The sequence below is a fragment of the Thamnophis elegans genome, chromosome 16 (assembly GCF_009769535.1).
Source record: "Thamnophis elegans isolate rThaEle1 chromosome 16, rThaEle1.pri, whole genome shotgun sequence".
Taxonomy (NCBI): Eukaryota; Metazoa; Chordata; class Lepidosauria; order Squamata; family Colubridae; genus Thamnophis; species Thamnophis elegans.
In genome coordinates, this window is record NC_045556.1 from 37,031,628 (window position 1) to 37,057,633 (window position 26,006).

The 26,006-nt window shown below is 46.8% G+C and overlaps 1 protein-coding gene across 1 annotated transcript in view; it reads left to right on the plus strand.

Moving 5' to 3' along the window:
* The window catches only part of CACNA1B (calcium voltage-gated channel subunit alpha1 B), a 186,691-nt gene that overhangs the window by 73,861 nt on the left and 86,824 nt on the right, over positions 1-26,006 (plus strand). The window contains exons 12-20 of the mRNA XM_032232823.1: positions 3,556-3,668; positions 7,547-7,659; positions 9,943-10,074; positions 10,248-10,320; positions 12,276-12,393; positions 15,493-15,560; positions 16,536-16,642; positions 19,875-19,937; positions 24,094-24,927. Coding sequence (XP_032088714.1) covers positions 3,556-3,668; positions 7,547-7,659; positions 9,943-10,074; positions 10,248-10,320; positions 12,276-12,393; positions 15,493-15,560; positions 16,536-16,642; positions 19,875-19,937; positions 24,094-24,927 — 1,621 coding nt within the window. The remainder of the gene's footprint in view (positions 1-3,555; positions 3,669-7,546; positions 7,660-9,942; positions 10,075-10,247; positions 10,321-12,275; positions 12,394-15,492; positions 15,561-16,535; positions 16,643-19,874; positions 19,938-24,093; positions 24,928-26,006) is intronic.

Here is a 26,006-nt window from a genome sequence, read left to right on the forward strand (position 1 = left end):
TGGCTGGTGAGGCAGCAATTTTTTTAGACTTGTGGACTTCAGCTCCCAGAATTCCACAGCCAGGCATGCTCAATTTTGATTTAAAGTGACAGCTTTTGTTTTTCTCCTTTGCTAAATAAGTTTCCTTCTTTCTTTTTCTTTTTTTTCTCCCTTCCCCTCCTCCCTCCCTCCCTCCCTCTCCCCTCTCTCAAACACACACACACACACAAGTTGCACCAGTAGGTGAGGCACGTCGTTCTCTGCCTTCTCCTGTAGAGGGCGCTTTTTTAGAGGCTTTTTTAAACTGTTAAGCACTAAGCAGAGTCATCCACTGTGACTCTGGCAGCAACTAGCTCAGCCTGACCTCAGCTCTCGCCTTTTTCCTTTTACATTTTTATTTTTATTTTCATGATGACAGTGGTGAGGCTCTGCCTCCCCTGACTGCACGTCCCTGATGCAAGGTAATTAGTTCCTTGATCAGACAGTATCCGCCTGCAAAGCTACCTCTCTATGGATATCAGTATGCAGAACAGGGGGAACCTTCAAAGCCAGCTCTCTTCCTTATGGCTGCTGAATATTTCAGGTGCGGATTCTGGAAGAGGGAGGAATTTGGGAGGGGGGGAGACGAAGAGGCAAATATTAACCCTCCTTTTGCACGCGTGATGGTTTCCAGCAACGCCTGGAGCAGCCAAGAATCGGGCAGAGTGAATAGTAAAGCCATGTTACTCAGACTTCGAGAGGTGCAACAGAAATGGCGTTAATCTATTAGTGATGAGACGAGGAGAGAGAAACCGCTAATGATCTTTCTTTGGAAGTATCGGGTAGAAAAACAACTCCGGACCGCTTTTAAAAATGGAATTGAATTATTTGCAGCCTGCTCTTCCCTTCCCCTTCTTCCATCCCCATTTGGCAAACGGGAAGGCTTCTGTCTAAGAAGGAAGCTCAGGCTGCCCAAGGACTTGCTGATAACAGTTCTAAAGAGGAATCGAATAGGATAACAGAGTTGGGAGGGACCTTGGAGGTCTTCTAGTCCAACCCCCTGTCTAGGCAGGAAACCCTACGTCACTTCAGACAAAGGGTTCTCCAACCTCTTCTTAAAAACTTCCAGTGTTGGGGCATTCACAACTTCTGGAGGCAAGTTGTTCCACTGGTTGATTGTTCTCACTGTCAGGAAATTTCTCCTTAGTTCTAAGTTGCTTCTCTCCTGGATTAGTTTCCATCCATTGCTTCTTGTTCTACCCTCTGGTGCTTTGGAGAATAGTTTGACTCCCTCTTCTTTGGGGCAGCTCCCCAAATATTGGAAGACTGCTGTCATGTCTCCCCTGGTCCTTCTTTTCATTAAGCTAGATGTACCCATTTCCTGCAACTGTTCTTCATATGTTTTAGCCTCCAGTCTCCTAATCCTCTTTGTTGCTCTTCTCTGCACTCTTTCTAGAGTCTCCACATCTTTTCTACATCGTGGCGACCAATCCTGGCCATAAACTGTTTTAACTTCTCCCCTCAAGGTTCCGCTATAGGGCATTGCATGCCAAAACTACTAGATGCAAAGATAGTCCATTCCCTCCACTCCCCTCTGGTGTCATCACTCTGCTGAACATCTAATTCCCACAGTTCTGTATTAGGCCTGAATTTATGATCATCTTTCTTTCTTTCTTTCCTTCCTTCCTTCCTTCCTTCCTTCCTTCTTTCTTTCTTTCTTTCTTTCTTTCTTTCTTTCTTTCTTTCTTTCTTTCTTTCTTTCTACGACCCCATAATCCTTACAGGGTGCAGTCTGGGCAATTGAATGGAGCTAGCAGTGCTTTTTAATGGCCAGATGCCCTTCCTGTTGCCAATGAGGAGTTTTGTTCAGCAGATATATTCTCATTGTGCTCAGAGAGAGAGAGAAATATCTGCCTCTACCCAGGATCGAACTCACAGCCTCCTGATTGTGAGGCGGGAGGTCCACCTCTAGGCCACCGCGCCACTCTTTTTTAATTAACGAATCGTAACTATGATTTACGATCCACAACCTGTCGTTTTGTTATTTGTATGTAGACAAATTCCTTGTGGGTCCAATCACCCTTAGCCCATAAAGAATTCTCTTCTCTTCTACAAAGAATTCTATTAAATCCAGGGATGGTCAAATGTTATGGAATTGCATTTGCTTTCTGATTAAACAGACAAGGTTAGGTCAGTAGAAAGTGTGACGGTGATTCATCAGCTGGAAAGGTGGTGGAAAACGGGAGACCTTGGATGGGAAGATGGATGGATGGATAATTGTGAACTCTTCTCTTCCATTGTTGGAGAGGTCCCAACTGCAGTGGGATTTTAACTCATATGGTGAGAAGTGTGAATCATGGTGGGAAAAGCATTTTTTTAAAGGGAAGAGTGAAAAAAGAAGGAGCAATAGAAATATGAGATATTTAAGTTCTAGCCAAGCAAGACAATGTGTTGTGGCCCGCTCGTGTCCAGCAGAGCTGGCAGCAGATTCGGACAGTGAGGAGGTTAAAGAGGAAGATGGACCAGTCCTGGAGTCTGGGGAAGGCTCTGATGAGGGCTCTGTGTCGGAGGCAGAAAGGGGGGCAGAGCCATATGCCAGTTATCAGCTGTCTTCGAAGTCAGACGTCACTCCACCACTGAAGCAATTGAATGAAGAAGATAAATGCAGAATAAGAAAAAAGAATTGTTTGGGGGCGTTGGGTTTTCTCCAGAACATTGCTTCTGGTGATCCGGAGACTCTATTTATCTATCTATCTATCTATCTATCTATCTATCTATCTATCTATCTATCTATCTATCTATCTATCTATCTATCTATTTATTTATTTATTTATTATTTTTCTTTTTTATCTTTTAATTTTTTTAAATGAAAATTTTGAAAAACAAACTTTTACAAATATTTACTTTCCCCCCCCAAGCCCCCCCAACCTCACCCCCCCCCCCGGCTTTCCAGAACCAATATGGGGTATAAATCTTTAACAAAAACATTCTAAAATAAACTTTAAAAAAAAGTTAATAGCATCTTTCACTTGAGCTTTAACTCCTCCTTGCTAGGCTAACTCTAAACAACTTATATCATTCCTAGTTTCTTTAGTCATAAGCTATCTGAAATTTCTTAGTCCCGTATTTATTTTGAGTATAGTCAATCCATCTTCTCCACTCCAGTTTATATCTCTCGTTTGAATGGTCCTTGAGACATGCTGATATTTTAGCCATCTCTGCTAAGTTTGTTACTTTCAGTGTCCATTCTTGAATAGTAGGCAAATCTTCCTTCTTCCAGTGTTGCGCCACCAGCAGTCTTGCTCCGGTTATTAAATGCAAAATCAGGTTAATCTCTACAACTGTACAATCAGTAATTATACCTAACAAAAATAACTGAGGGGTAAACTTTATCCTTTTTTTTAAGAACATTTTGCGTAATCCACCATGTTTTTATCCAAAACGCTTTAACCTTTTTACAAATCCACCATATATGAAAGTAAGTAGCATCGGAGGAGACTCTTGTTCTCTGCTAAATATATTAGCATGTCCAATTAATCATTCCCTCCCCGCCAGTTGGGTCTCACCTGTTGCTCATTTTCTGCTGCTTCCTTCTAGATTTTGCTGAATTTGTCTTCCTGGGCTTGTTCCTCACCGAGATGACTTTGAAGATGTACGGCCTGGGGCCAAGGAACTACTTTCATTCCTCGTTCAATTGCTTTGACTTTGGGGTAAGGAGAGGAAGATGCAAGGCCTCTCTTGCACGATTATGGTTTGATGCATGGTGTCCCGATAGGTCAACAGGCAGGAAGGACTGTGTCTGGCTGTGGGGTCTAGATCTGGATCTTGATGGTCGGTGTAGATGGTCTGGGCCTAGATCTAGATGGTTTAAATCTAGATTTAAATGGCACATATCTAGTTTAATTTATTTAAGTTTCAAGTTTAATTTTATTTATAGGCCGCCCAATCCCGGAGGACTCCGGGCGGCTTACAGAGAGGGGAAAGAAAAAAACAATAAAAGAAAATAAAAATAAAATAGACAAGTTAAAAACAACACAGATACATTCATTTCAGTCGGGGCTGGACCTCAACAATGAGGTCAACAGCCCCAGGCCTGCCGGAATAGCCAGGTCTTGACAGCTTTTCTGAAGGCCATGAGAGTGGGTGAGGTCCGGATCTCTGGGGATAGCTCATTCCAAAGGGTCGGAGCAGCCACAGAGAAGGCTCTCCTCCGGGGAGCCGCCAGCCGACATTGTCTGGCTGACGGCATCTGAAGGAGGCCCACCCTGTGGGATCTTACCGGCTGTTGGGAGGAGTGTGGCAGTAGGCGGTCTCGCAGGTATGCTGGTCCTAAGCCATGCAGGGCTTTAAAGGTAATAACCAACACCTTGAATTGCGTCCGGAGACCAATAGGTAGCCGGTGCAGCTCGCGGAGGATAGGTGTAACATGGGTGTACCTAGGTACACCCAGTATCACTCGCACGGCTGCATTCTGGACTAGTTGCAGTCTCCGAACGCTTTTCAAGGGTAGCCCCATGTAGAGCACGTTGCAGTAATCCAGACTTGAGGTGACTAGGGCATGAGTGACGGTCTGGAGTGCCTCCCGATCCAAGTAGGGATCTAGGATCTAGGTGGTATAAATTTACATCTGATCTAGATCTTGATAGTCGATGTCTAGATGATATAGATTTAAATGGTAGAAATCTGGATGTAAGTGGCGCAGATCTAGATCTAGGTAGCATAAATTTAGTTCTAGATGGTCTGGATCTAACTGGCAAAGATCTAACTGGTATAAATCTAGAACTAAATGGCACAGATCTAGGAAACTGCTGGCATGTTTCCTCTTCGCACTTGGTAGACCGGGCCGAATCCACTCGGGCTGGCCCCTTACATTTTCCAGGACGGCCCCCATGGGCCAAATCTGACCACATCACGAGCTGCATCCGGCCCACGGGCCTTGTATTTGACAACCCCGTGTCAGCTGAACATGCTGCCCCAAGATTGAGGAGCCGTTTCCAAGTTCTCTTGCTCCTCTGACGCTCAGATAAAATGGGAATCTGCCTTCCACTCCTGTTTCCATGGAGATGGATCTGTTTTAAAATAGGAAAGGTGGCCACCCCGTATAGGAGCCCCTCGTATTAAATTAAACTTTATAGCTTCTTCACATTTGCAGAAGATGTTGGATGAGCCTCTCCCATACCAGCGCTTCCTCCAAAGGGCAAATGGACTTTATTTTGGGGGGGGGGGGTTGTCCCTTTGAAAACATTTAGCTTCCTCAGGACTTTGTGAAGTGAAGAAGCTTCTTGGATGAGAAGCAACACATTTTCAAAAGGGGGAGAATCCTGTCAGTATAGATATATTCATGAACTGGAATAGGGCTTAGTAACAAGGTCATCCAATGGGAGCTGAAACAGTTTGCTGGGTGGGCGTGGCCATGGAGGACGTGGCCTACTCGGCCTCCTGTACCATAGCAGGGGTGTATTTTTGCTCTTCCCAGGCTCCAAAGGCTTTTCCCGAGCCTCCTAGAGGGCGAAAATGGATCCCCCAGGCTCTGGAGGCCCTCTGGAGGCCGGAAACAGGCCTGTTTTCGGACTTCCGGTAGGCCCGTTTTTTGCCCTCCCCAGGCTCCAGAGGCTTTCCTCAAACCTCCAGGAGGGCAAAAACGTCCTCCCCAACAGGCCTCATTTCCGGACTTCTGAGCAGCCCATTTTTTGCCCTCCCAGAGCCTCCACACAGGCTCTGCACTTCATTGGCATGGTGAATAGGCCGTGTGAAGACACCTGGAAGGAGTGGGATGGATTGGGCGCGGCCAGCCGGTCTTTGCAATAACCAGTTCGCCTGAACCTGTGCGAACCGGCTGAATCCCACCCCTGGTCTACATCCATGCCCGTAGAGGGAATCTAGGAGAAACTGGTTGCACCTCTCTCTTCTGCAAGATGTAGCGAGTTCAAAGCTGGAGCATGACGAATACCAGGGTCTTGGCCTCTGCTTCGAGTGGTTCTTGTCCAAGCTGCTTCTGCAAGATTGATTACACAGACTAGGATGGGGTTACAGACATTCCAGCAAGTGAACTCTTTCCCATCAGGATCAATATTTCCCTCCCCTATGTTAAGGCAATGGTGCCCTCGTTTCCCATTTTTACCGTATTTCTGCAAACTGGTAAGCCCCCTTCTCTATTTTACAGGAGGTTGCAAATGACAGCTTACAAAGCAGTTTCCGGAAATTCTTCTCATTCCGGGTACTGAGCGATAGAAGAGGGTGCTATTTTTAGGACTGTGTCAGAAGAGCACGGGGGCATAAGTATCCCCCTCCTTCCATTTTATTCAGATATATGGTGGTTTTTTTTCTTGTGTTACAGGCCTACGTCTCATAGCTGCTCTGTGATCCTAGTTTAAAAAAACAACAATAGATTCAAGTTAAGATAATTCCTGCGTTCACTTCTATAGTTGCAATTCAAACATAATGCACAGCCCTTGTAGTTTTGCAATAAAAAGCCCTTCCTCCTCCTCTTCTTCCCCTTCTTCTTCTTCTTCTTCTTCTTCTTCTTCTTCTTCTTCTTCTTCTTCTTCTTCTTCTTCTTCTTCCCCTTCCTCCCCCTTCTTCTTCTTCTTCCTCCTCCTCCTCCCCTCCCCCTCTTCTTCTTCCTCCTCCTCATCTCCTCCTCTTTCTCTTCCTGCTCCTCCTCCTCCTCTCCTCTTCCTCCTCCTCCCTTCTTCTTCCTCCTCCTCCTCTTCTCCTTTCTTTCTCCTCTTCCTCTTCCTCCTCCCCCTCCTCTTCCTCCTCCTCCCTTCTTCTTCCTCTTCCTCCTCCTCTTCTCCTTTCTTTCTCCTCTTCCTCCTCTTCCTCTTCCTCCTCCTCCTCCCTTCTTCTTCCTCCTCCTCCTCCCTTCTTCTTCCTCTTCCTCCTCCCCACCTCCTCCTCCACTTCTCCTTCTTTCTCTTCCTCTTCCTCTTCCTCATCTTCCTCCTCCCTTCTTCTTTGTCTTCTTCATCATCATCATATTATTATTATACAATTGTATCACAGCGGCCAGTTGTTTCGCCGGATTTGGCATTGGTTACTAGTCGGACCCCACCCAGGGGCCTAGGACGTTGTAACGTATTTTCGTAATATGCGTGCAGATCCAAGCAATGCGGCTTTTTGCATTTGACTGATGGTGATTTTGTCAATTATTATTATTATTATTATACAATTGTATCACAGCGGCCAGTTGTTTCGCCGGATTTGGCATTGGTTATTAGTCGGGCCCCACCCAGGGGCCTAATAATAATAATAATAATAATTATTATTATTATTATTATTAATAATATTATAATTATTATTATTATTATTATTATTATTATTATTATTATTATTATTATTATTATTATTATTATTATATCTCGTCCTATTTCTTTTCTGACCATCTGGGCAGAACTGGGAAATAAATCCCTCTCCCCAAGAGAACAGAATAGCAAAGATATGCCATTGCCTTAAAAAAAGTGGAGCCATGTGGAATCTGAAGAGTGTGAGGCCATCAAAGGAACGGGATACAACTCATTTAAACAACACCCTATCCTGTTCTGAGAACCGAAACACTTAGCACCCATCATCCTTTGCTTTCATGCAGGTGATTGTGGGAAGCATCTTTGAAGTCATCTGGGCGGTGGTGAAACCTGGCACCTCTTTTGGCATCAGTGTCCTCAGAGCTCTTCGACTGTTGAGGATTTTCAAAGTCACCAAGTAAGTTTCGGACGAATTGGCGCCGTTATCTGGCCTTGCCCCCCCCCCCAGGTCTTCCCTCTGCTTGGAAAGCCCATGCTCCTAGTCCTCAGTGAGGTGATTCTGCTGAGACTCCTTCTCGCTTGGATCCCATTTGAACTGAGCTGTTCTGCCAACTCTTTCTCCAGGTGGCTGCTTAGCTCCAGCAACTGCTTCCAATTGGGGCCCTAAGGAGCCCGGATGGGCGAGGAGTGGCTAGGAGGGGAGGGGCGAGTAGAGGCCAGCGAGACACCCCCTCGACGTGAGTGACATCGAGTTGGCCATGCCCATCCAGTCACATGACCACCTAGCCATGCCCGCCCAGCCGGTCCTTAGGCAGATCCTATTAGTGGTCCACGGGATTTAAAATTATGAATTTAGCGGTCCCTGAGGTCCGAAATGTTGGGGACCTCTGGGCTAGAGAACTGTGTGTGCCCTCCACCTCATAGGGCTGCTGTCACCTTCACCTCCAAAGGACTGCTTCATGGCTTGTGACGGGGAAGAGTATGGTTTATGTTTTTAATGAATTATTATTTTAAGTCCGCTTTTCCTCCAGGAGCTCAATCCAAGCATGCAACGTTCTCATTTTTCCTCCACAATCAACAGCCAGGAAAGTTACTGTTGGTGGTCTCCTCATTCCAGATCTCATCATTCAAGTCAGTGACTTGAATTTGACGCCCACATCCTTGTCCAACTCCTTTAACCATGATTTCTATCCTGGCCTCTCTCTCTCTAGCTCTTCCCTTCATCCCTGTTGCTCTAACCAGTTGCGTTATAGTTGCCTGCTTCCCAGAGTGCAAACAAGACTAAGGGATGTTTCTTCCCTGCAGACATCAGCCACACAAACACAGCCATGACTTTGCATTGTCGTCTTTCCTCTTCATTATGCAATTATTTTTGAAGTAAGAACGGCCCCGTCTTTCTGCAGCCAGCTTTCCCCCCCGCCCCCAAGGCACACAATTTGTACTCATCTGGTGTGCGTTTTCTAAACAGATTCATCTGTTTAGTGTGTGTGTGTGTGCGTGCGTCTGTGTGCAATCATTCCAAGAGAGAGGCATGTTATTGTTTTTTTTTTTCTGTGTAAGACTGCCTCCTCCTCCTCTCCACAAATATATGCAGTGTTTTCTCTCTTTAAGTCACTGGTGGTAGCAAAGATACAACACAACCAATGTTAAGGCAGGAAAGAGGAGGAAGTGGATTAAATCAAACAGGAAGGCCTTCGGGGATGACTTGACAGGAAGGGATCAGTTGCTAAAGGAGTTGCGAGGTGGTGGACAGGATGAAGCCAGAGCATCTTGGTTGCTAGGCAACCCCGTTCTGTTCTTGGAGTGCATGTGGTACCCAACAGGCAGGAATGGAGAGACCTCGGACCTTCTCTATTTTGGGTTCAGGAGAAAATTAAGCCAGTGTTCTGACCTATTCCTTGCAGTCCTCTGGTCATTAGCACTCTCTCTGGGAATCACTGAAACCACTTGGAGACTTATTTACCTGAATAACGCAACATGGTGTTCTGACCTAGGCTTCCCCAGCAGCACGAAGCCTCGCCCTCGTCCTGATAAACCCCTTTTATTGAATTGACAGCGAATTCCTCTCCAGCAAAGTCTTTCCTCTCCTGCAGTCTTTCAAGATAGAGTTCACCATTACCAACCTTTATCAGGCTTGGAGAGTGGCCAGGCCAATATCTTTCAGACGCCGCAATACTTGGCAAGAATGCAGGCATGAACTAATGGTCTCCTGCAAACTCCCCTCCCCTTTCTCCCCTCTTTTATTTCCCCTGGGAGGGGCCATTCACCGCCCACCTGTGGCCTTACTCCCAAGTTGACCTTTGTTCCTTAGCTGTTCCCTTCGTCTGGCAACTCTGCACATGTGCAAATCAGGAACAGGCTCCAGCTGTTCTTCTGCCTTACTGAGGACTGACTCTGAAGGCAGCTGATAACTGGCATAGGGCTCTGGCCCCCTCTCTGCCTCCGACACAGAGCCCTCCTCAGAGCCTTCCCTAGACTCCAGCCTGGGGAGGGTGAAAATCCCCCCCCCCCCCGTGGTGCAGGAGGCCAGGTCGGCCACTCCCACCAGGCAGAGAACTGGTTGGTAACATTTTTCAATCCCACCCCATGGTACCTGACCACAGGTAGGCGACTGATGAAGCTTTACTACCAGGCTCAGATGGAAAAATACCTGATATGACCCTTGTCCATCCCAGGTGGTCTTCAGTCGTATGGGCGGTGATTCACAGAATTCCTAATTCGGTTTATTTTGACATCCTAGGTACTGGAATTCTTTGAGGAACTTGGTGGTCTCCTTGCTGAACTCGATGAAGTCCATCATTAGCCTGCTGTTCCTCCTCTTCCTCTTCATTGTCGTGTTCGCCTTGCTGGGAATGCAGCTTTTTGGAGGGCAGTAAGTTGGATTCAACAGTCTTCTCTGTCGGAGAAATCCGGCAGCAGGAAACCGATATTTCACCAACGATGGAATGTTTCCATTTTCTTTCTGTTTTCTGGCAGATGGGGTGGGCCCTCAAAGTCCTTCTGTGTTCCTTGGCGGCCTGTATATTAATACTCAGCTCTTCCTAGGTTTCACTTCAATGATGAAACACCAACCACCAACTTTGATACCTTTCCCACTGCCATTCTCACTGTGTTTCAGGTAAGCATCATCTTCTTCTTCTCTTTCTCCTTCTCCTTCTTCTTCTTCCTTCTCTTTCACCTTCTCCTCCCCCTTCCCCTTCTCCTTCCTCCTCATTTTTATTCCTCTTCCTCCTCCTCTTTCATCCCCTCCTTCCTCCCCTCCTCCTCCTCCTTTGCCATTGCCTTGGGTGGTTTCTGCTCAGAGAAATTCCATATCGAAATTCTGGTTGGCTTTGTTTGAGGACTTCCTCCCTCTCTTCCTCCCTCTCTTCCTCCCTCCCTCCCTCCCTCCCTCCCTCCCTCCCTCCCTCCCTCCCTCCTGGGCTGTTGGTAAATTCTCCTTCTTCTCTCTCTCTTCTTCTTCTTCTTCTTCTTCCTCTCCTCCTCCTCCTCCTCCTCCTCTTCTTCTTTTTTTCTTCTTCTTCTTCTTCTTCTTCTTCTTCTTCTTCTTCTTCTTCTTCTTCTTCTTCTTCTTCTTCTCTTCTTCCTCCTGCTCCTCCTTTGATTTGTTAACTGGTGTTGTGTTTTTGATATGTTCAATAATCAATAAACGTAGCTACTTGAAGTGTCTTTCTCCTTAATGCAAGGCAATAGATTCTTGGCAATAGGTGGCCTTTAGACTAATTTTCTGTGTTAAAATAATAATGGTTCCTCCTCCTTCTTCCTCCTCCTTCCTTCCTTCCTTCCTTCCTTCCTCCCTCCTCCTCCGCTTCTTCTTCTTCTTCTTCTTCTTCTTCTTCCTCCTCCTCCCCCTCCCCTTCTTCTTCTTCCTCCTCCTCACCTCTTCCTCTTTCTCTTCCTGCTCCTCCTCCTCTTCTTTCTCTTCTCCTTTCTGCTCTTCCTCCTCCTCCCCCTCCTCTTCCTTCTCCTCCCTTCTTCTTCTTCCTCCTCCTCTTCTCCTTTCTTTGTCGTCGTCGTTGTCGTCCTCCTCCTCCTCCTCCTTTTCCTCCTCCATCTCCATTTGGGGAAATATGTGGACAATTTCATGGTTAGGCAATCCTAGCTGGCCGCAAGGAAGAAGGTCAGATATAATCCAGAACTTATGTCTCTCATAAGTTTGAAGTGGCTTCCTTAGGAAGCTCATAGATTTCCTCCGGCATCATATCCCAGCCTTTAGCGTTCTGATTTTCAGTGCCACAAAAAACATTCCCCACCCCCCACCCCACATCCTCTCTGCTGTGGCACATTCTTAGCAAGGAGCCGTAACCTGTTTTCCATTTTTGCTTGAAGGGGAAAAAAATGCTTGGATGAGCATTTTTGCTCATTAAATTAATGAGAATAATAGTTTGAGGAAGGCCAGGGGGCTCATGTTGAAAAATATCAGCTACCAACTCTTTCTGCATAGCACGCTAATTGGAGCCATGAATCTTAACCAGAATGGAGAGAACTACTCGCAGCCTTGTGCTAAACAAGGAGAAGAAAGTAGAAATTTCAAAGTCTTTTTAGGGAGGATTTAGGGTCAAAGACTTTATCTGGCTTGGAGAGCTGCCAGGCCGATATCTGCAAAACTTGGCAAGGAGTCTCGGAGAGTCAGGAACCAATTAAGCAAACTGATTGTCTCCTGCAAACTCCACTCCCCTTTCGCTCCTCTTTTATTTCCTCTGGGAGGGGCCATTCATCGTCCACCTGTGGCCTTTCTCCCAAGTCGACCCCTGTTCTTTAGCTGTTCCCTTCATCTGGCCACTCTGTGCATGCGCACACTGGGAACAGGCTCCAGCTGTTCTTCTGCCTCACTGATGTCTGACTCCGAAGGCAGCTGATAACTGCCAGACAGCCCTGGCCCCCTCTCTGCCTCCGACACAGAGCCCTCACCAGAGCCTTCCCCAGACTCCAGGACTGGCCCATCTTCCTCCCCAACCCTCCTCACTGTCCGAATCTTCTGCCACCTTCACTGGCCGCTGACGGGCCACAACCACATGCGTTCTTTTCTCTCACAAACCCTTTTTTTTCTTCCCTGGGTCGATGACTGTTCAGATTCTGACTGGGGAGGACTGGAACGCCGTGATGTATCAGGGCATCGAATCCCAAGGGGGTGTCCATTCTGGAATGTTCTCCTCGGTCTACTTCATCGTCCTCACCCTCTTCGGGAACTGTATCCTTTTTTCCTGCTGGAATCTGGCTGGCTAATGGTCGTTTGATGTGGCTGCTTGGCCAGAATGTGCACATTTCGGATGTGCAACGGCTCCCTTAATGGGCAAGCAGATGAAAAGTTTACCGGGAAGCCATTAGCTAAAGTTATTGATTGATTCTGAAACGAGATTCTTTCTTTTACTTTTTCTTTTTTTTCAAATTAGGCTCTTTAGCTCCTGAAATCAATGGGAGTTTTCATCCCAAGCCCAGCCCTGTATCCCCTTCCTCCGTGAATGAATGCGATCTTGATTTTATGGAATATTTAGAAAATGTGACAGGTAGTCCTCGACTTATAACAGTTCACTTAGTGACCAAAGTTACCACGGCACTGAAAAAAGCCATTTTTCACACTTTACGACCGTTGCCACGTCCCCAAAATTCAGACGCTTGGCCAGCTGACTCGTACTTATGACGGTGGAAGAATCCCCGAGGCCACGTCGTACCCCTTTTGCGACCCTCCAACCAGCTGAGTCCAGGGGGGGGAAGCCGGATTCACTTAACGACTGTGTGACTTGTTGTAACCACTGCAGTGCTCCACTTAGCAACAGCAGCACAGAAGGTCGTAAAATGGGGCAAGCCTCCCTGAACGAACGCCTCCCTCGCTGATCGGTCGTAATTTGAGGACTACCCGTGTTGTCTTTGAAATGGGGAGGGAGAGAACGGGAACGGTTTGACGCCGCCCTGGAGAGGTTTAAAATGATCCCTTTGGGTGGATTTAAGAATTGAGCCTCTGTGCAAATGTGAAGCCTGCAACCTTAAAATCATGGAAGATGGGAGGCATATTTTGTGTCCCACTCCCTCCCTCCCTCCCTCCTTCCCCTGACTCAATCCTGACAAAATATATATTCCTTTCTCGATTAAGAGGTGGACAAGACCTGGAATATTTCCCAGATTTGGGGTTAATGGGGCTGTGATTCACTGGATACTCTTGTTGAATTTGTGTGGTGCCCCCCCCCCGCTGCCGCCCCCGCTCCCCCTGATTATTATTCTAGTTATCTTAGTCCGAGCTGCCCATTTTTCTGGATTCTTAACAGTGTAATTTTTGTTTTAATGGGTTCTATAAAACCACTCAGCATCCTCTGGAGCGGATAACGATATGAAATGAATGAAATTAAGAAAGCCGTTTTGTCATCATCCAGCGCATCAGTCTTCTGATGTGCTTATGTTCCTGGGTTTATTCCACATGGCCGTGGATATTATAGCTTTGAATCCTTTGGATGGAAACACCGCTTCATTCGTAATTCATTAACTGACAGTGAGCCAGTTTGGCCTAGTGGTTGAAGGCACCTGGCTAGAAAGCAGGAGGCAGTGAGTTCTAGCCCTGCCTTAGCCATGAAAGCTGACTGGGTGACTTTGGGCCAATCAGCAGGAGACTGTGAGTTCTGGTCCCGCCTTAGCCATGAAAATTGACTGGGTGACTTTGGGCCAATCAGCAGGAGACTGTGAGTTCTGGTCCCGCCTTAGCCATGAAAATTGACTGGGTGACTTTGGGCCAATCACCAGGAGACTGTGAGTTCTAGTTCTGCCTTAGCCATGAAAATTGACTGGATGACTTTGGGCCAATCACCAGGAGACTGTGAGTTCTAGTCTCGCCTTAAGCATGAAAGTCAACTGGGTGACTTTGGTCAGAACTGGCAGGCCATCAGGAGGATTCTGAGTCATCAACCTCCCCCACCCAACCCCAAGAGGGAATTTTGCAAGCCAGTGGCTTTATCAGGCGCAAAAGATCAGGACCACACGCTAGTCTGTAGCTCAGAAGAATCCAGTCAACTCTAGATTACTAATATATTAGTATTACTAATACTAAATATTACATTGACGCCAAATAAGAGCAGAATTCAAAACTGGTTGGACTTGTGGCAACATAACGATTCTAAACTGATGGTGCACTTAACTCTGCCCTCAGCTCTGGCTGCTCTTCTCCTACAGGCTTTGCTTTATAGTGCTAAAGTAACGAGTGGCTAAAGACGCTGAGCTTGTCAACCAGAAAAATCAGCAGTTCTGTGGTTCGAATCCCTAGCGCCGCGTAACGGAGTGAGCTCCCGTGACTTGTCCCAGCTTCTGCCAACCTAGCAGTTCGAAAGCACATAAAAAATGCAGGTAGAAAAATAGAGACCACCTTTGGTGGGAAGGGAACAGCTTTCCGTGCGCCTTCGGCGTTGAGTCATACCGGCCACATGACCACGGAGACGTCTTCGGACAGCACTGGCTCTTCGGCTTTGAAACGGAGATGAGCACCGCCCCCTAGAGTTGGGAACGACTAGCACATATGTGTGAGGGGAACCTTGACCTTTTTAACGAGACTTGCAATGCACTTAATAAAATAAACTCTTCTCACCTGAGACTTCACCTTCTAAAAATACCCCCCTTCTACATCGGAAGCTGGTTGTAGTTGGTGTTATTCTTCCTTCTTTTAATCAGAACTTAATCTACACCTATTTTTCAACCATCTTCATGCTGTTATCACTTCGTGCTGAATTTTGCTTTAGATTTCACTTGCTATTGCCAATTAACAAGGCTCGCAGAAGACTTTTTCCCCCATCACTTGTCCCCAAAACCTTTTCTGGGTGTTTCTCATCATTATCTGTTCCACCAAAACAGCGAAGAAGTTAAAAGAGTCTCGGGAGAATAAAATTTGGAGTTGGCAGCCCAACGAACCATTCGTGCGGCTGGGTTCAGCATCGAATGTCAGTGGGAAAGCTTAGCATAACGAAGCAGTGTGAAGAAAAAGTGGAATGCCAGTAAGATACACACCGAGTGTGTAGCCACAGGCGAAAATATTCAGAAGAGAAATAGTGACAAGTTCTTAACTAGACATTTCCATTTGCCCGGAATGAGACAGCCAGGACAAACGGTTTAGAGGAAAATGAAAAGTGCATGATGCCATCTGTTCCAATGTATCTTCTCGCCCCCTTTCTTTCTACTGTTTTTTTTTTCTAATTCAGCCAAATGCAGGTATCTTATATTTTGCTCCTTTCTGGTTGGTTTGGGAAGAAATGGCAGCTCTTATCTTTGATTTAGCGGCTTGCGTTCTTCTTGAGATCCTTAGCAGCTGAATCAGATACCCTCCTGAATGTCTTCTTGGCCATTGCTGTAGACAACCTGGCCAACGCACAAGAGTTGACCAAGGTGAGTGAGAGAGTGGGGAGGGAGGGGGAGGGAGAGAGAGAAACAGAAGGAGAGAGGGAGGGAGAGATAGAGCGGGAGAGGGAGGGAAAGACAGAAGGAGGCAGAGACAGAGAGAGACAGAGACACAGAGAGAGAAGACACACACAGAGAGAGAGACATGCACAGAAAAGACAGAGAGAGAAACAGAGAGGGAGAGGGAGGGAGAGTCAGAAGGAGACAGAGACACAGAGAGAGAGACACACAGAGAGAAAAGACAGAAAGAGAAACAGAGAGACAGAGAGGGGGAGAGGGAGGAAGAGACAGGAGAGAGAGAGAGAGACACACACACACACACATGCACAGAAAAGACAGAGAGAGAAACAGAGAGGGAGAGGGAGAGGGAGGGAGAGTCAGAAGGAGACAGAGAGAGAGACAGAGACACACACAGAGAAGGCACAGAGAGAAAAGACAGAAAGAGAACAGAGAGAGAGAGGGAGGGAGAAGGAGACACACACAGAGACAGACAGAGACACAGAGAAGGCACACAGAGAGAGAAACAGAGAGAAAAGACAGAAAGAGAACAGAGAGACAGAGAGAGGGGGAGAGGAAGAGAGAGTCAGAAGAAGACACAGAGAGAGAGAGAGACAGACAGAGAGACAGAGAGACAGAGACAGAGAGAAGACACACAGAGAGAGACACAGAGAGAAAAGACAGAAAGAGAACAGAGAGACAGAGAGAGGGGGGAGAGGGAGGGAGAGACAGAAGGAGAGAGAGACAGAGAAATGGACACGTTTCACTTCTCATCCAAGAAGCTTCTTCAATTCTGCCAGAACTGAAGAGGCTTCGTGGATGAGAAGTGAAACCTCTTCAAGGAAAAAACAAGTCCAGTTCTCTTTTGGAAAAGCCCCTTCGGGACAACCCTGACCGGAATGATTGAGAATTTCTACAGACACGAATCAAGTTTGTCTCTCTCTGCACCCTTGTTCTCCTTTGCAGGACGAAGAAGAAATGGAAGAAGCTACCAACCAAAAACTTGCCTTGCAGAAGGCGAAGGAGGTTGCAGACGTTAGCCCCCTGTCAGCCGCCAACATTTCCATCACAGCGTAAGAGTTCATGGATTTACCTACCTTAGATAGAGTAACCCTTTTCCTCCCAATCGGGGGGCCCAAACCCCCAGTCCGCGGGCCGGCACTGGACCACAGCATGCCCCAAACTGGGCCAAGCAAACCAGGAAGCCCCATCCTTGGGATGCAGGCAGTACCCAAAACCTTGACACCCTTGAGCCACGGTGGCGCAGTGGTTAGAGTGCGGTACTGCAGGCGACTTCTGCTGACGGCCGGCTGCCTGCAATTTGGCAGTTCAAATCTCACCAGGCTCAGAGTTGACTCAGCCTCCCATCCTTCCCAGGTGGGTCAAAATGAGGATTGTTGGGAGCAAGAGGCTGACTCTGTAAACCGCTTAGAGGGGGCTGTAAAAGCACTATGAAGCGGTATATAAGTCTAAGTGCTATTGCTATTGGTCCATGGAAAAAGCCTTTCTCCACTCAATCCTTAATGCCCAAAATATCGGGAGCTGCTGCTTTCAATCCCCATTCCATCATCTCCAACTTTTGCCCAACTCTTTTTGTCTAAACCTTTTCTATTCATGCCTAATAGGAAAGTTCTTAAGATCATTCTTCTAGCTCCGTGGCTTCCCATTTCCCCCCTGCTCTGTCTGTGTGTCTCTTTGTGTTGTCATCATAAGCTTCGGAGGGCCACCAGATAAGATTGGCCCGCCCCGTGAGTAGAGACTCCCAAATGAACTGAAAATGGATTTGGTGAAGATCTCACAAGCTTTCGCGGAAATTCTTAAGAAGAAATGAGAGTAAGTTTGATCTAGTACTTAAGACACCAGGCTAGAAACAGGAGTGTGAGTTCTTGTCCTACCTTAGGCCTGAGGAGAACCAGAAGTGTTAGAGGTGTGTGTGTGTGTGTGTGTGTGTGTGTGTGTAAAACATTTCAGATTTGAGCATTCCACGCAGAGGTAAACACTGTGAACCCGTTACAGGTAATCCTAGGTTTACGATTGCAGTTGAGCCCCAAATCTGTGTTGCTAAGTGAGATATTGGTTAAGGGAATTTTGCCCCATTTTACAACCTTCCTTGCCGCCGTTGTTAAGTGAATCAGTGCAGTGGGTAAGCAAGGAACCCGATTGTTAAGTGGATCTGCTTTTCCCTGTCGACTTTGCTGATCAGAAGGTTGCAAAAGGTCCCTCCCAATTCTGTGGGGAAGCAGTGGCTGAGTGGCTAAGACGCTGAGTTTGTCAGTCGGAAAGGTAGGCTGTTCAGTGGTTCGAATCCCTAGCGCCACGTAACGGAGTGAGCGCCCATGACTTGTCCCAGCTTCTGCCAACCTAGCAGTACGAAAGCACGTAAAAAATGCAAGTAGAAAAATAGGAGCCACCTTTGGTGGGAAGGGAACAGCATTCCGTGCACCTTTGGCGTTGAGTCATGCCGGCCACATGACCACGGAGACATCTTCGGACAGCGCTGGCTCTTCAGCTTTGGAACGGAGATGAGCAGCGGCCCCTAGAGTCGAGAACGACTAGCACATATGTGCGAGGGGAACCTTTACCTATAATCCCAGATCAATTAATCAGTTGCCCCCAGAAGTTGTGGTTGCTCCAACCCTAGAGGTTTTCAAGAGACTGGACAGACATTTGACTGAAATGGTGTAGGGTCTCCTGCTTGAGCAGGGGGTTGGATTAGAAGACCTCCAAGGTCCCTTCCAACTCTGTTATTCTGATTGCTGCTCAGGAGGAAGTCATGGTAACTCCTCACCTGACCCTTGATCATGTTGTGGGGATGTCCTGCTTTAACATGGATTCTTTTTCCTTTGCTGTATGTCCCCTCCTTTTAATTTCCCATGCGGCTTTCTGTCCATGTTTCAGAAGTGGGTTTGATCTCTCTCTGTGTCCATCTTACCCTTTGCCAAATGCTTGCCTCTTATACATCAAGAAACGCCTTTGCCTTTGGCAGCCCCATGTTCATCCACAGGGATAAACAACCCAATCCTGTTGGGTGGAGGTGGTGGCGCATCTTTAGTGGGGTGAGAGCAATGCATTGCGTTGAGGTGGCTTTTGAAGATGATCCAAAAACTTTAGTTAGTTAAAAGAAGACAGCAAGGTCGTAACTGGGGCTGGACCTTCCTTCCTTCCTTCCTTCCTTCCTTCCTTCTTTCCTTCCCTCCCTCCCTCCCTCCCTCCCTCCCTCCCTCCTTCACTCCTGCTCCCTCTTTCTCCCCCTTCCCTTTTCTTCCTTTTTCCCTTCTTTCCTTTTTCCCTTCCTTCCTTCCCCTCCACTCTTTCCTTCCACCCACCCACCCACCCTCCCTCCCTTCTTCTCCACATCTCCTTCTTTCCTTCACTCCTTCCCTTCTCCCTCTTTCCTTCCCTTCCCTTTCCTTTCCTTTCCTTCCCCTCCACTCTTTCCTTCCTCGCACCCACCCTCCCTTCCTTCTTATCCACATCTCCTTCCTTCCTTCACTCCTTCCCTTCTCCCTCTTTCCTTTCCTTCCCTTTCTTTCCTTTCCTTCCCCTCCACTCTTTCCTTCCTCTCACCCACCCTCCCTTCCTTCTTCTCCACATCTCCTTCCTTCCTTCCTTCCTTCCATCCTTCCTTCTCAACCAACCAACCAACCAACTCATCCATCTCACTTTCTCCTCCTCCTCTCCGCAAATCCCAACCCCTTCTAGCACTGATAATGTCACATAGTTGGGTCATGAAACATCTGCAAGAAAACACCCCAGTTAGAGAGCACCAAGGACCCCACAGTCCTCCTCCTCCTCCTCTCCACAGACCCCCTTCTAGCACTGATGGTGTCACCTAGTTGGGTCACGAAACATCTGCCAGGGAACCACCCAGCTGAGGACACCAAAGACCCCACAGTTCTCCGAATCGAAATGTCAATCACGAGGAGTGACGTTTACAGGATACAATGTTGGCGAGGAAAAAGAGGCTGTAGAAAACATCAGATTCAACCCTTGTTTTTCAGTTTTAATTTTCTTTTGTTTAAATTATGCTTTATTCCCCCTTCCCTCTTTGGTTTAACAGATGATCCCTCAGCTCATCCCAAATTCTTATCCTGAAGTTTGCCGACACGATTCTCCTTCCAAAATGCACGTTCCCAGCCTGCACCTTCTCGGTTCCGGGAGTCGGTTAAATGCTCCTTCGATATCTCTCTCTCTCTCTCTCTCTCCCTCCTTCCCTTCCTTTTTTTTCCTCTTTAGAGGTTTTTCCCGTGGTTTTGGTTTTTCCCCCCTCTCACTGTTATATTCTTCTGTTTCTCGCATGTGCAGTTTTGTAAAGCAAACTCGAGGGTCTGTTTCTCGCAGCTCGTCGCTCTCCAGCGTAAATTCACCGTGAGTTGCCCTCCATATACAATATTCAGTCAATGTAGCTTATCTACCATATTTTTTCGGACTATAAGACGCACCGGTATATAAGACGCACCAAGATTTTGAAGAGGTAAGTAAGGGGGAAAAAGTTTTTGTCCTCCCTGGCACCCAGCAGCACTCTGCAGGCTTCAGCAGGGTGGGGGGCGAGGCAAAAATGCCCTCATTTTTGTGTAAAACTGGCCATTTTTTGTAAAAATGGGAGTATTTTTAATACCCCTGTTTTTTGAAAAAACTGCCTGTTTTTTTTGCAAAAAATGGGAATGTGTGGGCTAGGCTTCGGGAGGCCAGAAATGGCTGTATTTGGTGCATAAAACGCATCAACATTTCCACACTCTTTTAGGGGGGGGGAGGTGCGTCTTATACTCTGAAAAATATGGTATCTATAAATGAAAAAAAAATTCCAAAGAGAACTTTTCCCTCCCCTGTTTCCCTCCCCAGCTTTAAGTCATCTCTCTCATTGTTGGAAATTCATAACGGAGCATCAATCGGGCAACATGTCCCTGCAAACATTTTGTGAGCTGCTTCCAAGCGTTTCCCCACGTGTGACTTTGTACTTCTCATGTTCTTCTCCTCCCCTCCCCCACCCCGGCTCCACATCCATGCCCTTGCATGTTCCCTCTGCCCCTGCCTCTTCCCTTTCGCCTCCTTCCTTTATGGCTCTTCGTGATTAGTGATGAAAAGGTTGGTTCTACGCTTTGCCACCCCCCCACGGAATAGCTATTTTCCCACCTCGTATTTCCCCCTCCGCCAACCTGCGATGATAAGAAAGGATCTATTCTTTTGTGGCCCGCTTCGAAACGGAGATGAGCACCGCCCCCTAGAGTCGGGAACGACTAGCACATACGTGTGAGGGGAACCTTTACCTTTATGAGGATGCTGCCGAGGGGTTTTCCCACTCAGTTCAACGTGTTTGAGTCCCACCCTCCTATCGGTGATGGAGTGACCAATGGTTTTCCTTCTGGGGTTCTAGGTCCAGGGTAAGCTAGCACATCTAAGTGCATGAATCTTGCAGGTTTCAAGAAGAAAAGGATGATGAAGATCTGCTGTGGGAATTGGGTAGATCCAGTTTAATGAAATGAAGGAATGGGAGAGACATGATAGCAGGGTTTTGATATCTCAGGGGTTGCCCCCAAGAAGAGGGAGTCAAGCTATCCTCCAAAGCACCTGAGGGCAGGACAAGAAGCAACGGGTGGAAACTAATCAAGGAGAGAAGCAACCTAGAAATAAAGAGAAATTTCCTGATATTTATCAGTGGAACAGCTTGCCTCCAGAATCTGTCGGTGCTCCAACATTGGAGGCTTTTAAGAAGAGATTGGACCATTGAAATGGTATAGGGTGGTGTTGGATTTCCTGCCTGAGCAGGGAGTTGGACTAGAAGACCTCCAAGGTCCCTTCCCACTCTGTTATTCTGTCATTCTTTTACAGAGAAAATACCCCTTCTCTCCTCCTGGATGCCAGTCTCAGGAAAATTCCCTTGCGTTTATTTCCTAGTGCAAGAGAAATCATTGTTACGTCCCCATTACTCAGAATAAAATTTAGTTAACTCATTGAAAAATTGATGAGAGGAGCCTGGCGTTCAGACTTCCCATCATTTCATTAATTTAATTACCTCTGCGTTGCTAAGAGTCAGGTTTTATCAAGTTTAACATACCCATTTTTTTTCTTTTACCATAAAGGGGTTTATTTCATAATGGTGATTAGAAATTCATCATGCTATGCCACAGATTCCTTAGAGTAAGACTTGCTTAGATTTTTAACATCTATCTTTCTGGTAAGAGCCTCGATGGCGCAGTGGTTAGAGTGCAGCACTGCAGGCTACTTCAGCTGACTGCTAGCTGCAGTTCAGCAGTTCAAATCCCACCAGGGTCAAGGTTGACTCAGCCTTCCATCCTGCCAAGTCAGGTAAAAAGAGGATTCAGATTGTTGGGGGCAAGAGGCTGACTCTGTAAAACCACTTAGAGAGGGCTGTAAAAGCACTATGAAGCGATATATAACTATATTGCTATTGTAGCTAATTGGATGTTGCATTAGGAGCTGTGGTGGCGCAGTGGTTAGAATGCAGTATTGCAGGCTACTTCTGCTGACTGCCGGTATTTGGCAGTTCGAATCCCACCAGGCTCAAGGTTGACTCATCCTTCCATCCTTTCATGGTCTGTAAAATGAGGACCCTGATTATTTGGGAGCAAGAGGCTGACTCTGTAAACCACTTAGTGAGGGCTGTAAAAGCACTCTAAAGCAGTATATAAGTCTAAGTGCTAAGTGCTATTGCTATTGCTAAAGTCAAATTTTATTGCCATTCCTTGATGTCTTCCTTTTTAAATTTTTAAGCACAAAATAACTTTTCCAAGGACCTTTTCGGGAATGGGGTTATATTGCGTGAGGAGTCTTGCCCTTGAAAAGTGACTATAAAAATATCTCCTTTATTCAGGCTTTCAGCAGTCAGAAAGCAGTGGAGGGTTGGGGAAATCTTTTTTCTGGTCCAGCTGTAGCTGAAATAACTGTTTTGGGAAACACAGTTTCCAGCTGTTCTTATGGGGCAGAAAGTACGATGCCACTGAGCATGAGATAGAAAGCAGGAAAGCCGATATGCTATCCTCGGAGAAAATAATGTCACTTTTCTTCAAATCTCCATTAGGAGTAGAATTTATTTTCACTTCTAAAGCTTGTTCCCACTTTATATATTTTTCTGATGATTGAAGAGTGTAGAGAGAGTAGATGCTTCAATTGCTGGGAGATTTATTCCCAGGGTTAACCCCCCAAAAAATCTCCATCAAAGAAGAGAGGTGTTAGAGGAAGGTTTTTTGCAACTGGGAAATTGGATGTGGTGGCTCGGTGGCTAAGACGCTGAGCTTATCGATCAGAAAGGTCGGCAGTCCGGCAGTTCGAATCCCTAGCTCCGCATAACGGAGTGAGCTCCTGTGTCTTGTCCCAGCTTCTGCCAACCTAGCAGTTCGAAAGCACGTAAAAATGCAAGTAGAAGAAATAGGGACCGCCTTTGGTGGGAAGGGAACAGTGTTTTGTGTGTCTTTGACATTTTGTCATGCCAGCCAAATGACCACAGAGACGTCTTCGGACAGCGCTGGCTCTTCGGCTTTGAAACTGAGATGAGCATCGCCCCCTAGAGTCGGGAACGACTGGCACATATGTGCGAGGGGAAACTTTACCTTCCTGCAGCTGGGAAATTGGACCATGAAGTTACATTAAATCCTGGATGCTAGGCATGTTTTAATCCTCAAAAGTGGGATATTCTGTACAGATCTGGGGGGGCTTTTGATCCTTGTCAGCACTGATGATGTTACGTAGTTGGGTCAAGAAACAACTACGAGGAAACAACCAAGCTCAGAGAGCACCAAGGACCCCTCATGTCATCCTTAAGTGACATATATTCTCCTTTTACAGTACAGATCCGCTTGAGGAAAGTTCGGGCTTTTCCTTTCCTATTAGATTCATCTCTTTCGGTGTATCTTGTCGTGGTTATGGCCAATGTCCCAAAGGTGCTTTTTTCATAAAGGCAACCGGACTTTGTTTTTTACTTGAAGACGTTTTGCTTCTCATCCAAGAAGCCTCTTTAATTAGAAGAACCGAGGAAGCTTCTCGAATGAGGAGTGAAACGTCTTTAAGGAAAAACAAAGTCCAGTTCATCATCTTTTAATGACCCCATAAACCCCTGCGGGGTAGACTCTGGGCAACTGAATGGAGCTAGCAGAGTGTTTCGTGGCCAGATGCCCTTCCCTGTTGCCAGGGCGGAGTTTTGTTCAGCAGATATATTCTCATTGTGCCCAGAGAGAGAGAAATATCAGCCTCTACCCAGGATCGAACTCACAGCCTCCCTATTGTGAGGCGAGAGCACCACCTCTAGGCCACTGTACCACTCGAAAACAAAGTCCAGTTGTCGTTTGGAGAAAAAAAAGCACCTTTGACACAACCACGGCCTGGAGGACTGAGAATCTCCACAGGTCACATTTTCTCTCAGCTTTGAGAGACCGGAAGTCCCAGATGAAAGTCACGTCGTTGGCTTTGTCAAATGCAAAGGTACCGTCTCCCAACTCTAATCCCTTCCCTCCCCTTTCCACTCTTCTCTTCCCCTTCCCACATTCCTCTCTGCCTCTCTCTTCTGTAGCAAACAGCAGAATTCCATCAAATCCAAATCCGTGTGGGAACAGAGGACCAGCCAGCTCCGCGTGTACAACTTCCGCACTAGTTGTGAAGCCTTGTACAACGAGATGGACCCGGAGGACAGAGTCCGCTACGCCACCAACCTCCACATCCGCCCGGATATGAAGACTCACATGGACCGACCTCTGGTGGTCGAGCCGAGGAGCGAAGGCCACGGAGGCAACGGCAACGACGTGAGCCCCACGGAGGGTCAGGAGGCTTCGGACCAGGTGAAGGCCCCGTCGCCTGAGAACAACGAGGTTCTGAGGAAACACCACCGCCATCGTGAGAAGGAGAAAACAGGAGACACGGAAAAAAGCAATGCCGTCAAGGAAGAGAACGGGGAACTGGCTGGCGGTAACAACAAGGAGGAACGCCACCGGCCGCACCGGAGTCGTAGCAAAGAGGTGGGCGAAGCGGGTGGGAAAGAAGGGAAGAGCGAACGCAACAGAAGCCAGGAGGGCGGCAGGCATCACCACCGCCGGGGATCCGTCGAAGAAGGTGCTGAGAGGGAACATCGCCGCCACCGCGGCCATCGGCATCCGGTTGAGCGACAAGTCAAAGAAGGCAACGGAACGGTCAACGGGACCAAGACGGAACGACGTTCCCGTCACCGAGGAGGGTCAAGGCCGGGCAACCGAGAAGGGGACCCTGGCTCCAAAGGGGAGGGGGGCGAAGAGCCCCACAGACGGCACAAGATACGGCACAAGGCTCTCTCCACCTACGAGTCGGTGGACAAGGAGAACGGAGAGAAAGAAGGGGAGTTGGGGAAAAAAGATCTCAAGAACGTTCAGCCAAGGTGAGTTGGCTAGATAGGGACTGGTTGTCCTCACCCAGGCTTCCTTCTTTTTTTATTTTTTCTGTTACGATATAGAGTACTACTTATATGATATATAAAGGACAATAATGATTTTAATATGTAAGAGTGGGATGATTTAAATACTTTGGTATAATTGTATGTAGTGACCATTTTATATTAGAAAGCTCTTTGTATATTAAACGGATCAATGATGATGTAAGGAACAATTGATATATACATGATTAAGAAGAGCTGAGGTGGCGCAGTGGTTAGGGTGCAGTACTGCAGGCCACTTCAGCTGACTGTTATCTGCAGTTCAGCGGTTCTAATCTCACCGGCTCAAGGTTGACTCAGCCTTCCATCCTTCCGAGGTGGGTGAAATGAGGACCCAGACTGTGGGGGAGATATGCTGACTCTGTAAACCGCTTAGAGAGGGCTGAAAGCCCTACAAAGCGGTATATAAGTCTAACCTCTATTGCTATTGCTATGAATTGAAATACTTAACCACTATATGGATTAATAATTAATAATGGGAAACTATTCTTGGAATTCTGGATGATTGGTGACATTATGGTCAATTGAAAATATGAATGTATATTATAAACCAATGGGAATTCTTTGTTTCAATCTTCGCTTTTCCTCCTTAGAGATAGGTGATACTATAATACTTTAAGGACGCATTGTTTATTTGATAGATAATTATGAACTCAAGGAAATAAGGATTGTTACAAATGAAAGAATATTAATGGTAATCTGAACACATAATGCTCAATGACAGTGAAACATTCAGTTACGTTTCATGTAAACCAGTGATGTTAATCCTAAATTTAAAAATCGATGCACAGAAACTTGTAACCAAACTACATGCTTGATGAAATGGAGGAAAATTGTTCTTTTTTCTTCTCTTGCTTTGTTTTGTATGGGTTGTTTTGTTTAAAAAGAATAAAAATATATTTAAAAAAAAAGCAGGGATGTGCAGTCAGGGGAGGCAGGGGAGGCAGAGCCTCACCACTGTCATCATGAAAAGGAAAAAAAATGTAAAAGGAAAAAGGCTGAGCTAGTTGCTGCCAGAGTCACAG